Source organism: Grammomys surdaster, unplaced genomic scaffold (genome assembly GCF_004785775.1).
Source record: "Grammomys surdaster isolate TR1022 unplaced genomic scaffold, NIH_TR_1.0 170, whole genome shotgun sequence".
Lineage (NCBI taxonomy): Eukaryota > Metazoa > Chordata > Mammalia > Rodentia > Muridae > Grammomys > Grammomys surdaster.
In genome coordinates, this window is record NW_021604618.1 from 21,802,106 (window position 1) to 21,818,337 (window position 16,232).

The 16,232-nt window shown below is 40.8% G+C and overlaps 1 protein-coding gene across 1 annotated transcript in view; it reads right to left on the bottom strand.

The window, feature by feature from the left end:
• Ino80 (INO80 complex ATPase subunit) overlaps nucleotides 1-16,232 on the bottom strand; it is a 96,175-nt gene that overhangs the window by 31,361 nt on the left and 48,582 nt on the right. Inside the window, exons 22-27 of the mRNA XM_028767073.1 lie at nucleotides 16,014-16,081; nucleotides 15,608-15,701; nucleotides 13,953-14,124; nucleotides 11,544-11,684; nucleotides 6,110-6,335; nucleotides 882-1,009 (exon numbers count right to left, since the gene is read on the bottom strand). Coding sequence (XP_028622906.1) covers nucleotides 882-1,009; nucleotides 6,110-6,335; nucleotides 11,544-11,684; nucleotides 13,953-14,124; nucleotides 15,608-15,701; nucleotides 16,014-16,081 — 829 coding nt within the window. The remainder of the gene's footprint in view (nucleotides 1-881; nucleotides 1,010-6,109; nucleotides 6,336-11,543; nucleotides 11,685-13,952; nucleotides 14,125-15,607; nucleotides 15,702-16,013; nucleotides 16,082-16,232) is intronic.

Below are 16,232 nucleotides of genomic sequence, written 5' to 3' on the forward strand. Positions count from 1 at the left end.
CTTGGAGGTAAGTGCCCTTCTCTGCTAAGTCACCTCACTGCCCCCGTCTTCCCTGTTGCTGTGTTCATTCCTTCTGTATTACCATGATTCTTACCCCCTTATTCTTACATAGAAATGATCATAGCAATCTCTACTTAACTACTACTTCAAGTAGCAGGCTGGAACATAGAGCCTTTCAAATATCAAACCCAAGTAAAAAATACGAGCTGTTTGCATAGTTCTGATCACCAGATACCTTAGCTTACTGCAACTGTCCTAAAGAGACTTCACTCTGTTGGTTTGTGATTATTTGTTCTTGTTCTATTGTTTCTATGCCTATGACCTCCCTCCTCTTCCACAAGTAAGTCATTATTCAGATAAGAAAATAGAGAGATCCTAAACATGTAAGCAACTAAACAAACAAAAATGTACCACACAGTTGTCTTTGATGGCTAACCCAGTGGTGAACTATGGCTATACATTAACGTTACCTAAGGAGACTTTAAATTTTAAATATTCTCGTTAATTCTCAGTCCTCATTCCAATGTCTGCAATATAGAGTCAAGATGAGAACCATTACATTTAATTCTGCTTGAATAGCTGTTCCCTAGGTTTTTATATAAAAAACTGAATCCCCAATCATGACTTCTATACAGAATTCAAGAGACTCCCAAGGCTGGGATCTGCTTTAAAACTGTGGAATTTCTTTTCTAGTAAAAGAAAAGTACTCTACTTCCTGGCTAGGGAAAAAATAGAAATCCTCTGTATTATTAGGGGGAGGGGTACTCTGCTCCTTCTATAGAATATAAAAACCACAAAAAAGCTGATATTAGTAGGGACACCAGATTCCTATCAAAATTAAATGTCAAAGACTCCTAGGTCCCCAAGGTTCCTTCTCCTACCTCCAGCAGGTCTATCATTCTGGTCATCTGAGAGTAGATAAGGACCCTATGTCCTTGAGACTTGAGCCGAGTCAACAGGACATCAAGGGCATACAGCTTTCCACTGTCAGTGATGAGGCTCTCCTTGCCTGGGGAGAAAAAAGGGGGGGGGATGGAGGGAGGAAACTATTTAATTGAAGCAACAAATCACGCACTGCAAAGCTGTATGCAGCCAAAATTTCTATTATCAGGATGCTTGTCCCATGGAAACAGGACCATGCTCCAGAGGCAGAATCTTGACTCCAGGGGTGCTGAAGACACTGGGAGATGGGGCAGCCTCTCAGCTGACAGCATCTACTAGATGTTTGATTCAGTCTTACTGAATGGACACCACGGATACAAAGTTACTGCCAGTGACAAGTAAGTCCTGTGTTGTCAGTAACCTAGAAACTCTACTCCTTTGTTTATTTATCTCTAGAAACTTGTTTCTTCTAATTCTGTGCTTGTACTGTTTGAAGGAGACTCATGAATAACACTTGGTCCTCAGTTAGTGGAACTCTTTGGGAAAGATTAGCAGGTGTGGCTTTGTTAGAGGAAATGTCACTGGGGGTGGGGTTTGAGGTATCTAAAGGCCATGTCAGGCCCAGTTTCTTTCCTTTTCTACTTCCACCTTGTAGGAAAGATGTAAGCTCTCAGCTACTGTGCCAGCATCATGTCTGTCTGCCTGCTGCTATGCTCTTTGCCAGGCTGATCATAGACTCAGACTATAAAACCGTAAGCATATAATTAAATGCTTTCTTTTATAAGTTGTATTTGTCACGGTGCCTTTTCACAGCAATAGAATAATAGCTAGTACAGTGGTTATACCCTACAAGCATGAGAATATACAGAGATAAGGGCAGCAGCCTGGAGACAATGTAAACACCAAGAAAGGCAAGTAAATGTGTCCACCTTTGACACTCTTCAATACCTGGCTATCAATTCTAGGGCCATGTGCCTAGTATGTGCTCTTTCAACGGGCCCTACTCCCAGGTTTTCAGAAAGAACAGACTTGGAGTTTCTGTGAAATGAAACTGCTTTCACTCACTAACTTGTGTTTTCTCCTTCCTTTTCCCATATAAAACACATTTCAGCCAGAGATCTTTTAAGAACATTTAACTCACAAGTTTTCATCTTATCCATTCAGTACCATTCACTCATATCATATTCCAGGAAGGAGGGTTTCCTGTTTGCAGACCGTTCATAAACATGCCCTGAACAATTGCTGCATTAGGAGAGGCTTGAGGGCTGATTAGAGTATATATGGAAGTGGCCAGGGAACACGGAAAAAGAAATGATACAAAGAATTTTACACTGTCAACTGCCTAACAAAAGTAATAGAGTCAATACTAAATCAAACTGTCTATCCTTAGTTTCCCAGGTTAAATCACGCTCTTTCTTCAGAACTGCAAAGGCCAACTATTGAGAGTAGTCCAAGAGTTCTCAACTGTCATCCTTGCCACTATTTGCCAAGTACACAATTATTGTCTACACCGAACAAGAACGGATGTGCTGACAGCACCATAACAAATCACCAGCTGCTCTGTTTTTTGCTACAAAGCTATGGCTCCTGGATGTTTACGCCTCTGCACTGCAGCCCGCCTTTTCCCACCTTCGGAATGCTGCCAGGACAGCCCCCCCCCATGTTGAACGTTGTCGTCCACACCTTTGTTCAGCCTCTTTGTTTGCTCCTGTTTAGATTACTGAAATGCCCTTCTCTTTGCTGTCTCCTCACCAGCACAATTGAGTGACTGCAGCGGGACAGCAGTGAGTGCTGAGCCTTCTCCCTGGCACCAGACAAGGAGGCCAGTGGAAATTCCTAGTCTGAGGCAACCATGCTTTACAAACAACTCGCAAAGCTACCTTCTCCTCACAATGTCTTCTCTATGGCTTGTCGGCAGTCTCTTGATTTTGATAGCTTTTACTATTTCCCGCAGAGCTAGTCATCTTGTTGTTTCCCCTTTTTAAAAGCCATATATTTTTCAGTCACTGGAAGGGAGAGAGCAAGCTAGGCTCTCCACATTTTTATAGTCTGCTTATGTCCTCTCTCCATTCAGACACACCCCTTCAGAACAGTGGAGCACACACAAACCTGTACAATGTCTAGAATCTGAGAAGCATCAAATGACTTTGTAATAGAAGATTTATTTTGTGTGTGTGCTGGCTAATTTTATGTCAACTTGGCACAAGCTAGAGTTACCAGAAATCAGAGAAACTCAAGTAGAGAAAATGCCTCCATAAAATCCAGCTGTCATGCATTTTCTTAATTAATGATTGATGTGAGAGAGCCCAGCCTATTGTGGGTAGTGACACCCCTGGGCTGGTAGGTCTGGGTTTTGTAAGAAAGTAGCCTGAGTAAACTATTATGAGCAAGCCAGTAAGCAGTCCTCCTCTATGCCCTCTAGGTTCCTGCCCTGCTTCAGTTCCTGTTCTGACTTTCTCCAGTGATGAAAAGCAATGTAGAAGAATAAACCACAAACCTTGTCTCCAAGGTTGCTTTGGTCATGGTGTTTCATCACAGCAATACTAACCCCAAGACAGCATCAATATTTGCCCGTATGTATGTATGTATGTATGTATGTATGTATGTATGTATGTATGTATGTATGTGTGTGTGTTTGTATGTATGTGTGTGTGTGTGTATATGTATGTATGTATGTATGTATGTATGTATGTATGTATGTATGTATACCATATATGTGCATGGTACTCATGGAGGTCAGAGGAAGGCATTGGAAATCCTGAAACTGGTGGTTTGGACTTCTGTAAAGGACAATGTGAGTGCTGGCTGGGAACTAAACCTGGTTCCTCTGCAGGAGCAGCAAATTCTCATAACTTGGCAGCCACCTCGCCAGCCCCTTATTGACTTCCAAACTACCACATTTGCTTCCCAGAGTTTCTTTAGTTTGGTAACTAGGATGAACTAATCTAGTATTAGAAAGGTGAAGAGGTAAAGACACACATGCACACATCTACACAAGCACACATGCACATGAAGAGGAACTCAAACATACAGAAACGGCAAGTGTTACCTGCTTGTCACTGAGGGAGGTGAAGGCAGATGGACTAAACCTGGGCTGTTTTTGCTTTTTTGTGGTGCTGGGGGGGTCAAACACAGGGCTCATACATACAAGGTAAGTGCTATACCAGCGAGCTATATTCTTAGACTAATTTGGATCTTTTTGGACTGTTTTGAAAGAAAAGATCCCAAAGAAACAAACTTGAACCAAGAGGTTGAAACACTTAAAGAACCAAAAATATCTGAGTTCTCCAGTGAGTGTTCTATACAGAGCTAATCAGTATCCAGCCTTTGTCCTTAGTGAGATATGCAGGAAAACAAAGCCTTTGTTGCTGTCCACACTGGTATCTTTGGGGCCTGGCATATATCACTCAATTTTTAAGAGCTACCAAGGTGTGCTGTACAAAAGCACTACCTGTGGAAAAGAAGGGCAAAGGCCAGAAGCATAATTACCAAGAAATCAACCAGATTCTGTTCAGTTAAACTCAGCCTCAGCCCTTTCTTTAATAAGACCTCAAACGATACCAAAACACTCAGAACTATCCATTCTCTCATAATCTTTCCTGGAATCCTATGGTATTTACATTGAAAAATAAGGTTCTTACTGTCTACAGCTTAGAATCCTGTTCAGTTACAAGACAAAAGATTAAATCTCTCTTTTCCAAGGAAAGAAGCCCTCTAAAGAGCTGAAACCTGCAGAAGCAATCCAAGTATGAAACTCATGAAATTTTGTTCAGTCTTCCAAAGAATGCAAAAGACTCCACCTTTCCCAGGGAAACAAAAAAATGTAAAAGTATAGAAGAGATAAAACACAGGTTCAAATGATACCCTCCCTGCCCCCACCCCACCCCAGCTAGCCTACAGAGTACAATGGGGTCGGTGAGGAGCTTGTTGGTTCTCACAGTAAACAGCCAGTGAGGCTGGTGCTTTTTATCGATGCAAAAAGAACTCAGACACTTCCTGCTATTTAAACAAGGTCCATTTTTCTTTCAAAGAACAGGAAAAGCCACAAGAGATTCCCACAGCGCCAGCAATAGGCCTTCTACTACTATACTGGGAACTAAAGAGCCAGAATGAAGGAAGGAGAAATACAGTGTATCTTGCTTCTTTTGGTACCTATTCTTCGCTCCCATCCCGTCTGTATGTCTGCAGTGTCCATTCTGTCCTACTTTTATGCTTGGGCTTTCCCTTAACTTCCAAACACTTTAACCCACTGCTTTCATGTATTCTAAAGTCACTTCCGAGGTTATATGCAATATAGCTTTGACATACCCAAACAGACATTTTACAATCAAAGCACTCCAAAGGCTACCAACAGGATAACAAAGACTTCAGACAAGAAACAAAGACAAATAGGCCCTCCACACTGGAATCCGGCTGTCACTTATACCAGATGCTCCCTTTTGAGAGTAGTCCCTAGTATGCATCCATTAAATTTCAATAATAATCAATCAAGATAGCAGAGAATTTGGACAACCAAACCAACACTGTAGCTGTAGGCTGCAGACTGCCAGCAGGTGTAAAGTGTGTCAGTCTGCGAACCCTCTGTGTTCAACTTCCTTAAGTGCAGTCTCACTAAAGCAAAGATGAAAACCTAGTTTCCTTTCCATCCTGGACCTTGACCCAAGGGGGTCTGGGAATCTGCTAGTGTTTTGGCACAAAACACACTGTTTTTCCTCTTGCTATCATTTAGATCTCTAGACCTTGTGCAGGACACTGTTTATGCTACTTAACCAGGCTCTCTGGAGTGACGACAGTCTCATTCATTCCACTGGCAATGGCACAAGACAACTGCACTCATTCGACCTGAAGCCTTTCCTAAACTTTGTGGGGGTTTTTTTGGAGGGGGAAGAGGAGGTCTCTGGAGGGGATGGAACCCAGGCCTTGTACATACTAGATAAGCACTCTACCCAGCCCCTCTACCCATGAGCACCCCAACCTTTTTAAAAAGTGGTATTACATTCTACTTATCAAAGGAGAGTACTCAAGAACAAATCTAGAAACATTTCAATTACCATCCTCCCACTCAAGACACAAAGTACTCACATTTTTACCTATAAATTACAGGTGAGGAGGGACAGAAATCTCAGGAACTCTGAATACCAAACAATTAAAAACTATCACATGGGCTTTCTCCCCCACTCTCCTCTTGTCAAAGCTGGAAATGTGTTCCAAAGAACAGAAAACTCACCAGGAATTCTGATGAAAGACCAGCCGTTCTGGGGCCTAATACTCAACAGCCCTCCAGCTGGCTCTGGGAAGAACTGGGATCTGCGATTCAGCCAATCCGCAGCCAGCTCAGGAGCCCCATTCAACAAACACTGTTTGGCAGCCAGACTCCCTCCTTCCTTCAGAACTCCTCTCTCATACTCTGCACTTCTGTCATTACAGTAAGAATCCAACGGCACTGCGGTGACCTGCAGGGAAAAATTCACAGACAATAAAATGGCTCTTCTACCATTTTTTCATATCAAGCCTTTGAAGGAAAGCAACTTTTTTTTCCTTCTGAGACAAGACCTCACATAGCTCAGACTGGCCTCCAAACTCTCATGAAGCCAGGAACCACCTTGAACAACTGATCTTACTGCTTTCCCCTCCCCAGTGTGGGATCGTAGGCAAGTTTCAGGCTTGTGAACGGTGAGCTTCATCCCTCCACCCAGAACTCTGACAACAGATTAATGTTTGTAATCTCAAGACTACTGGCTTTAAATTTCCTCATCTAATGAAGTAAGATGATGGCAAAGACTAACTCTGAGAGGTTCTCTGGGTAAAATGGTAATCTCTAATAATATGAACCTGCAATCAAAAGATACAAAAAGAAACTGGTACATGTAGAGAAAGTAGGATTCTAGTCTGGCAATATCTACCCTCAATAAGCATTTACCATCTACTCATTACTAGATGTTATTTACAAGAACTATGACCACTTATGACAATGAGGCCAGAAAGGGAGCTGGAGACAGACAGCCATCATGAAAGGACTACAGTGTTTGTCTGACACACCTGAAGCTATCTTTAATACTTTCATGGCAAAACTTCTTGGTTTCTCAATACTTCTCATGGATAAACCTAATGGAAAAAAACGGAAAACCTTCTTTCAAGCCATGCTGGAGAAGAAAAAATGAACACAAGGGATAGAAGGAAGCATCAATAAGCAACAGACTCATTTCCTGGCTATGACAGAGACTGTGCAAAACTCTTATGCCATCATATAGTATATCCTAATAAAACTAAAACATGGCTTTCCCAATGGAGAAAGAGTGCTTTGCCAATTTAGAAACAGGTTTGTCTGTGATGTCATGTGGTAAGAAGACTGTTAAACATAACCTCTTATTAACAAGTAAAGGCTGTAGTAATCCACCAGTCCAAGATAATGAAAAAGCTAAAAGCCAGTTCACGGTAAGCAGTAAGACAAAGCTCAAAAGCAGATAAAGAGAAGGGGAGGCAGGAGGGATAAAGAGTGAGAGCCAGGGTGTGGGAGGGATCAGAGCACAGGGCATCTGCTGTACCAAGTTAGGCAGCTCTGTTATTTCTCCAAAGATAGGCTGTTAGGAAACCTGCTCTGCTATCGACTGTTGTGTTCACATGAGTCAATCTTTACAGAGCAGCAATCCTCAAGCTTGGATATGCTCCTTGATTGGAGCAGATCACAGAGGTGACTCTAGGAGGGGTGCCAATAAACAGCCCATCCTAGGAAGCTGAGCTACACAATACGGCTAGCTGAATGAATGTGGGGTTGCAGGTGCTTCCAAGAGCCACAAAGTACCAAGAACAGAGAAACAGTCTCATTTATCAATAGCCAAATAATAAACAGCACAAGCTAAGAGGAACGGAGACTGTTAAGAAACAGTGCCATCTACGGCTCAGTTGCAAAATTACCTAAGGCCAGAGCAAAGGGTCAAGAGCTCCCAAGCTTGGCTGGGGTTGAAAGGTTCCTACAGACAAGTCTAGGAGCCCTTACTGCTTTCCTTTCCTCCAGAATATTTTCCTTGTTGTTGTTTTCCTTTACACTCACTTGTATCTTTCAATAGATTATTACAAAGATGGAAACACAAAGCAGGTTTACAAGAACTTCATCTCTCTGAAATGGCTCATCTACTTGGCAATCCAGCAGACTCTGGGCCAAAGCAGACATCTACCATATAGGATGTTAGTCACATATCTTAGTCAAAATATTTTAACAGCCGTACTTCTATAAAATAACTAAATGTTTGATCTCAGGGGAAGGTTCTGCAAGTATTCAAACACCATGCACTCCAGAATTTTTTCTTCCTGACTGCATCGCCTACTCCAAATGGGGACTGAACTCAAGGACTTATTCATGTTAGACAAACATGCATCACGGAGCTACATCCCTAGATGCTTTATGGTTTCGGGAAGCAGACCTCTCATGTAGCCCCGCTAGCTTGAAACTCATATTCCTTCTGCTTTAGCTTCCTGAGTTATGGGATACTGGACAGTGGAAACTAATACTGATATATTTTACACTAAAACACAAATCCTCTACCTTCTCCTGACTTTCTGGAATGAAATATAACTCAGCGTGGAATTAAGACTTTGGGCCATAATCTCAAGATGGAAAATCAGACACTAGATGATCAGAATGAAGGACAATGGGAAGATAGTGACACAGGCACAATGCTCTCCTGCTAAGGATCAGATCTAGGTGCTCTTAGTAGTTTAAAAAGTAAAACTTCTCAATTATAAACTTTCACCAAAATTTCATTTTTTGCTGACATCCAAGTCCAGGGCTGAATACAAAGCACACTTCTTTTTTTAATGTGTATGTTTTGCTAACTTGTATGAATATGCACTTCGGGCATGCCTAGTACCCATGATGTCAAGAGGGTAACGGATTCCTTAAAACTGGAACGATCAGTTGTAAGCCATCACGTAGGTGCAGGGAATCTAACAATTCTTAATGATTTTTTTTTTAAGTTTTTGATAAGCTTTGGTGATGAGCCCTGGTTCAAGATATATGTGGACTTATAAAATATCATGGTCTAAGTATGTGAGCGGTATATTTTGGAGGGCTAAAAGAGCAAAACAGTCCATTTCTACTTAGAATAAATCCTACTTCTAAGTTAGCTCCAGCCTAGACAGCTTGTGCTCATTCTGCAAACTCTGATGGTATAGGTATACGGGCGATAAGGCATGAAAGAACATTCTTCCCTCCACCTAATGGATATACATACTGTGTCTAGTTCAGGCATGTCTAACCTGTGCTTGCAGGCCAGATGCATTCATGGAGAGCTACAAATAAAACACAACTCTTTTGTACATGACAGCATGATATCACAATGTCAAAAGGTTGTGCCCCTTGCAATTTGCACATAAAAATGCCATGCCTTGCTTCATTAACCTGAGTTGCTGTAGTTTGAGGAGATGCTTCATCAAGCATTTAGGGCGTCCTTCCTGACATGTGTGCTCCTGCTCTAGCTGCGGGAGAGTGACTGCTCCAAACACTTCTAAGGTTTGGTAAGATACATACCCAAGGTCTTCCTTACTCAACTAACCATGTACAGCTATTTCTTAGCTATTGATAAATAGCTCCTTCCTTAATGGCAGCTACCCAGAACATGAACCAGAGAAATGACTTCTAGCAGGACTAAGCCAATCAAGGATCCAAGAATATCAATTTTTCCCTCCTCACCAAATGTTTAAAGTCAATAGAATGAACTGCATCTTATGGAAATGCCACTTTATTTGGCCGCAGGGCTGAGACAAAAGATGAAGCCTAGTTACATGTGTATAAAATGTTCACACACGGTTAGAATCTTCATGTCCTCAAAATCATGGTGTAATGATTCCTATTTCAGGTTTAGCACATGTTACATGATAAAACTTTACAAGTATGAAGTAAGAGAACATGTGGGAAAAAGGGCACAGTGATGATACCACATTTACAGTGACTACAACAACTTCCTTCAAGCTACATTTTTTTTTTCCTGTGTAGCCTTTGCTGTCCTGGAACTAGCTCTGTAGACCAGACTGGCCTCGAACTCAGAAATCCATCTGTCTCTGCCTCTCAAGTGCTGGGATTAAAGGCGTGGGCCACCACTGCCCGGCAGGACTGTACTTTACTATCTTTGTTGGTTAATTTCTGACTTTGGGAAGACTGTTTTTGAGTGATGTTGGTCATAGAGATTTGGGAACTCTTGAAATGTAACAAAAATTTTTATGTGCATAAATACATTTTTTAGTAGTTTTAATTGGCTATATGACATACTAGGGATAATAGTTTTGGCATTTCTCTTTCAAAAACCTAAGCTTCTTCTCTTAGGATCTTGGTGCAGAGATCAGGTTAACAGAGAATGAAGGCAGCCATTATCAGTGAAGCCTGAGGCTGCTTTCTACATAAGTACTTGGTTTTAGATACTTTCTAAAAAAATACATTTCCCTAATTAACTATGATTCTAAGGTTTCTCCAGAGAGAGAGGAATACTTTCTCCATAAATACCCAGCGAACAGGGCTGAGAACGGCATGGGAATTAACCTAAGCAGGCAGCAGCTCACAGGATTCACATTTCATTGCTATTCATCTTCCTTTAGACTCTCTGTCAGACTTTTTGTCGCTATTCTGCCTTTCTTCCTTCATATACCTCTTCATGGAATATGGGAGAATTTTTATCTGGCTATGATCAATGAGGAAAGGAAGGAAGCAGAAGATGTAGACAGAGTACCGAATCCAGTGAACCAAAGGAAACCTTTCCAGGCCTTTTGTAAGCAATTCTGGGAATACTGTTGTAATAAGTAGGGTATGGGAAGACAGAAATAAATGCTCAAAGCTGAAACTACAACACAAATACCACCAGCTTTCCCCACCCCCAAAATTTTAACAACTGAATGGTTAGTACAAGCACTAGTCACTGTTAAGGAGGAGCCCACCTGGGAACCATAGTCCAGGCAAGGCTGTTGTGGAGGTGGGAAACACCACACTGGGATACTGCCTGATCCTGGACTGTACTGAGATAAGGCCAGATAGAACCTTCAACTAATTGAGCCACAATCCTATGACAACCTTAATAAAACCTCAAAGCAGATGACAATAGCTTCCTTTTCCCTGATCCTGCTAAGGACTGATGTTCCTGACAGACAGCTTGTTCCATTACAGTTTATAGTCTCTGACTTAATCAAAAAGTAGCACCCATGCACCATATAATAATTTTCAAATCTACCCATTTCAAGGTGAGAAGTATTGGGACAGGATCATGGATATTGTCCTATTTTTAATATTCTTTGACATAGGGTCTTATTATGTAACTCAGTCTTGCCTTGAAGTCACAAGACTCCCATGTCTTGGGATCAAAAGTGAACAAACACACCAAGTACTTTTCTTCTTACAAACTAAGACTGATTTGTTTTGCAGGGCAGTGGTGGCGCACGCCTTTAATCCCAGCACTTGGGAGGCAGAGGCAGGCAGATCTCTGAATTCGAGGCCTGGTCTACAGGGTGAGTGCCAGGACAGCCAGGGCTACACAGAGAAACTCTGTCTCAAAAAACAAAACAAAACAAAACAAAGAAAGATTGATTTGTTTTTCAAGATCTGAACAGCTTAGAAACTGTCCCTTGAGTACTAGTTCATTTTTTACAGTATAATATTTCTTCCCTCCTATGGCACTTACTCGTGGACTAGCCACACACAAAAAAGATGGCAGCTCAGTGAGGAGGCAGCAACGACGTGAGGAGGTAGCTGATCTCCGTTGATGGACGACCTGGTCTGAGTAGCCACTCACTGCTTTGCAGTGGCTGCTGAAAACAAGAGACTAAAACAAATAAAATTAGTGTAAGGACAATTATTGCTAATGAGTCACATACTACTCAACTTAAAGAACTTTTATCTTGGCCAAAGCTATTATATCTAAACAACCACGAATTAGACTCAAACATGCAATACATAGTTGAGGCCACACATTAATTTCAAAATGACAAGTGTCATTTCTAATTCTTACTTTTAGAAGAGGTATTTCAGAGAAAATTCTGCATGTACTATATGGTTTGTTATAACTATAGAGGTAAATAATAATTAAAACTATTTTCATCTAAATTTTCTCTTAATAAAATATCAGGTGCTAACAGCATCATGTAGTTACAGCAAAGATGGTTCTTTTTGAGACAGTGTGGCCTTTGATGGCCCAGAATTCTTTATGTAGACCAGGCTAGCCTTCAATTCAGAAATCTATCTGTTGCTGCTTTATGAGTGCTGGGATTAAAGGTGTGTGCTACAATATCCTGCCAACAGTGATTCTTTTGAGACAAGTCGCATTATGCAATCATCTCTGGCCTAGACATAACTCACTAAATAGATCAGGCTGGCTTCAAAAGTTGTGGTAATCCTGCTGTCACTGTCTCCCAAGTGCTGAAGATAACAAACATATACCACCACATGCTGATTGGTTTTCTTATTCACACAGACACAGGAATACAAATATTCACAAACAGTAAACAACCTCTCTTTAGCCTCCATCAGACAACCATTAAAAACATAAAGTTACTTTTTCCTGGTGGGCTTAAATAAATATGGACAGTGCAAAGCTTCTTCCTCTGCCTCTCCCTACCAAGCCTAAGAGTAAAACTTGGTTTTACTCTATACTGAATATATATCCTAACTCTTGTCTTACATAAAAAAGTATTATTCTGCTGGGCAGTGGTGGCGCACACCTTTAATCCCAGCACTTGGGAGGCAGAGGCAGGCGGATTTCTGAGTTCGAGGCCAGCCTGGTCTACAGGGTGAGTTCCAGGACAGCCAGGGCTACACAGAGAAACCCTGTCTTGAAAAAAATAAAAAAAAAATTATTCTTTTATTTTTCTTATCTATGTGTATGCATATATTTTTGTTATATATGTGGGTGTAGACCAGAGGCTGACATTCAACTGCTTTTCCATCTTGCTTTTCTGTAATGTGTGTGTGAGTGTTGCACAACTTGTTGGATCTTCTTTCCTCTCATCATCTAAGGATTACACTCCGATTCTTGCGATTCAACACAGGTTCTCAGGCTTAGGAACAAGCACCTTTTCTACTGAACCCACTTTTCACACCTATATTACAAAGCCGGCCCTCTCTAAATCTGGATCTGCCTCACACATCCATCTACCAGAGGAAAAGGGATGCAAAGGAGAGGGCAGGGAAGAGGAGAAGAAGAAAATAAAGGCAAACTATATACAAAGGAATAGTGAGCACTCTTGTCTACAAGCCTGTAGATGCAGTTTTTGCTATACATGTACATATCTTTCAGACACTGATAAAACTTTTCTTTGTTGAGACAGGGTAGCATAGGCTGGCCTCAAGCACTATGTAGCAAAGGATGAACCTGAACTCGTCTCCACGTGCAAAGTACTGGGATTTGATGTGTGCCATCATTAACAGCTAGTACATTCTTGCCAGGAGTCATGAGCAAATTTTAAAGCCCTCAGACATAGTGTACTGCATACATTTTTTATAAATTTACACATGGAGCCTCAAGCAAATAATTCCTAAACAAAAACAAAAATGGGTTAAAATGTAAATAAAGAAAATATCCACTATAGAGAGAAAGACAGAGACAGAGACACAGAGAGACAGAGAGACACAGATAGACAGACAGACAGATGGGGGGGGGGGAAATCAACTCAAAACAAACAAACAAACAAAAAAAACCCCAAAACCAAAAAGGGCTAATGGCAAGATACTACAACAGCTACAGACCTATTTTGATTTTTCTATGGAGACTGGGTCTCACTAAATTGCTCATGCTGGCTCTGAACTTGTAGTCCTCTTGCCCCAGCCTTCTACACTCCAGACACATGCAGGCAAAATGCTCAACATATAAGATAAAAATAAAGGAAAAGTTTAAAGAAAGCAAGCCAAGCAGTTGTTCACCACAACAAAGTGATATACAGAACATTTAAACTGGAAAACATCAACGCATGATTTAACTCAATACACAGTACAAGCTCCTCAGAACACTGAGGTACTTGAGGACATCATTTCACATTATTTTTAATAATGCAAAAAGGGAAGTAAGCAGGCAATTTATGCACAGAGAGTGACTTACCTTTAACAAAGGGCAGCTGCAAAGGTTGGGGAAGGAAAGGGGAAAATCAACTCCAAGAAGAAAATCCTTATTTCTCAGATATCGCTGATGACTCTTCCCATCCGGCTCTACCCAGGAGCGCAGCTGATGGAGCCTGTAGGAGGCTTTCAGAGATAGGAAAAGAGCTAACCACCTGAAACAAACATAGAGACGTGCATACTCAGTGCTTCTAGGAACTGTGGTAGCTTACAACAAGGATCTATGTCATTATTATACATCATTTGTAGATCTTGAGCATTTTGGAAACAATTCCTTCAAACATTCAGATAAAGCCACTTCATACTTTTGCTCTATATATTCTTTGATGTGATTTGTTTATAAAATAAAATGCTCTATAAAATTACAACAGAAAGTAAACAATACAAAAATATTCAAAAACATTTATCTCTACTTTAAAAACTCTCAGCATAAAACCCATCTCATTGGGGAGACAATAATTCCTAATGAGGTATCTATTACATTAAAAACACCATAATGGGGCTGGGGAGATGGCTCAGCAGTTAAGAGCACTGACTGCTCATTCACAGGACCCAGGTTCAATTTTCAGCATTTTCATAGCAGTTCAAACCTGTCTATAACACAGACATACACGCAGGCAAAACACCAATTAACATTTTTTAAAAAGTTATAAATAAATTTAAAAACACAGGGCTGGAGAGATGGCTCAGTGGTTAAGAGCACTGACTGCACTTCCAGAGGTTCTGAGTTCAAATCCCAGCAACCACATGGTGGCTCACAACCATCTGTAATGAGATCTGATGCCCTCTTCTGGTGTGTCTGAAGACAGCTACAGTGTACTCATATATAATAAATAAATAAATCTTAAAAAAAAAAAAAGAAAAGAAAAAAAAATTAAAAAACACAATAAAATCAGTGAAAGCCATTTTGCAAACAAAAATGTAGAGCTAAATTTCCCAGAATGCCTTTTTTTTTTTTTTTTTTTGTTTGGTTTTTTGGAAAAGGGTTACCCTGGGTGTCCTGGAACTCACTCTGTAGACCAGGCTAGCCTCGAACTCTCAAACTCAGGAATCCGTGTGCCTCTGCCTCCCAAGTGCTGGGATTAAAGGCGTGCGCCACCACCGCCCGGCTTTTCTCAGAATGCTTAATGTAATAAATAGCAAGCATATCTATATACACCTACAGATGTGCACATGCACGCGCAGAGAAAAAGTAATTCTTTAAAAAAATATATTTATTTAGTTATGTATGTATATGAGTACACTGTTGCTGTCTTCAGACACACCAGAAGGCATCAGATCTTATTATACATATACATAAGCCACCATGGAGTTGCTGGGAACTGAACTCGGGACCTCTGGAAGAGCAGTTAGTGCTCTTAACCACTAAGCCATCTTTCCATCCTGTAATTCTTTTTTATTGGTGGGTGGGACAATGTTTCATGTGGCATAACCTGCTTCTAACACCCAATCCCCTGCCTCAGCCCCCAAGTGCTTAAATTACAGGTACGTATCACCATCACTCCTGGCTCAAAAAATTACTAATAGAGCGACAAAAGGCCAAAATGGTATAATACTAAATACTTGACTTCACATCATAACATTTTGTCCCTGCCTATTCCCAATGCTCTTCTATCAAAAAGCAAGCAAACTTCTCACCTGGCCAGAAGTCCCTGAAGCATGAGGTTTGCCATTTCTGCTGGCGAGACATCAATAAATCGAAGGAAAGAAAAACAGCTTCCTTCATTAATACCTGAAAAATTAAACAACAATCCTGACCCTTAGGGATCCTGTTTCTGCCACCCATGTGCTAGGATAACGGGAAGGCAAGCACAGGCAGCATTTACCTGGGTTGTAGAGATTTGAACTTTAATTCTCACACTAGTGTAGCAAATGCTAATATTCCATTCTAAGTCACCTCCCTAGTCACTTCATCAATCTTATTTTTAATCAAAATAAAAGCCCAAACCATTACTAGTACAAAACAAAATCTGTCCACAGGCAAAACTAAAAACACCCCAGTAAGTCACGGATACACCTTCTTTCCAAAGATGAAAATGCCTACCTTTTCTATGGAAGAGAGACTGTTGGATATAGTCTGGTGCAAATGGAGAAAGAAGAACCTTCAACCACCTGTAAAGCAAGTAATTAAAGTAACTCTCAAGGGAAATAAACACACTGGAAAGTTAACTAAACTGGAGGCTCCAAAATAAGAAAAATTCTTAAGATTATTTCTACACATAAAAAGTTATTTGTCATATGACCATGCAAATCCTGACAAAAT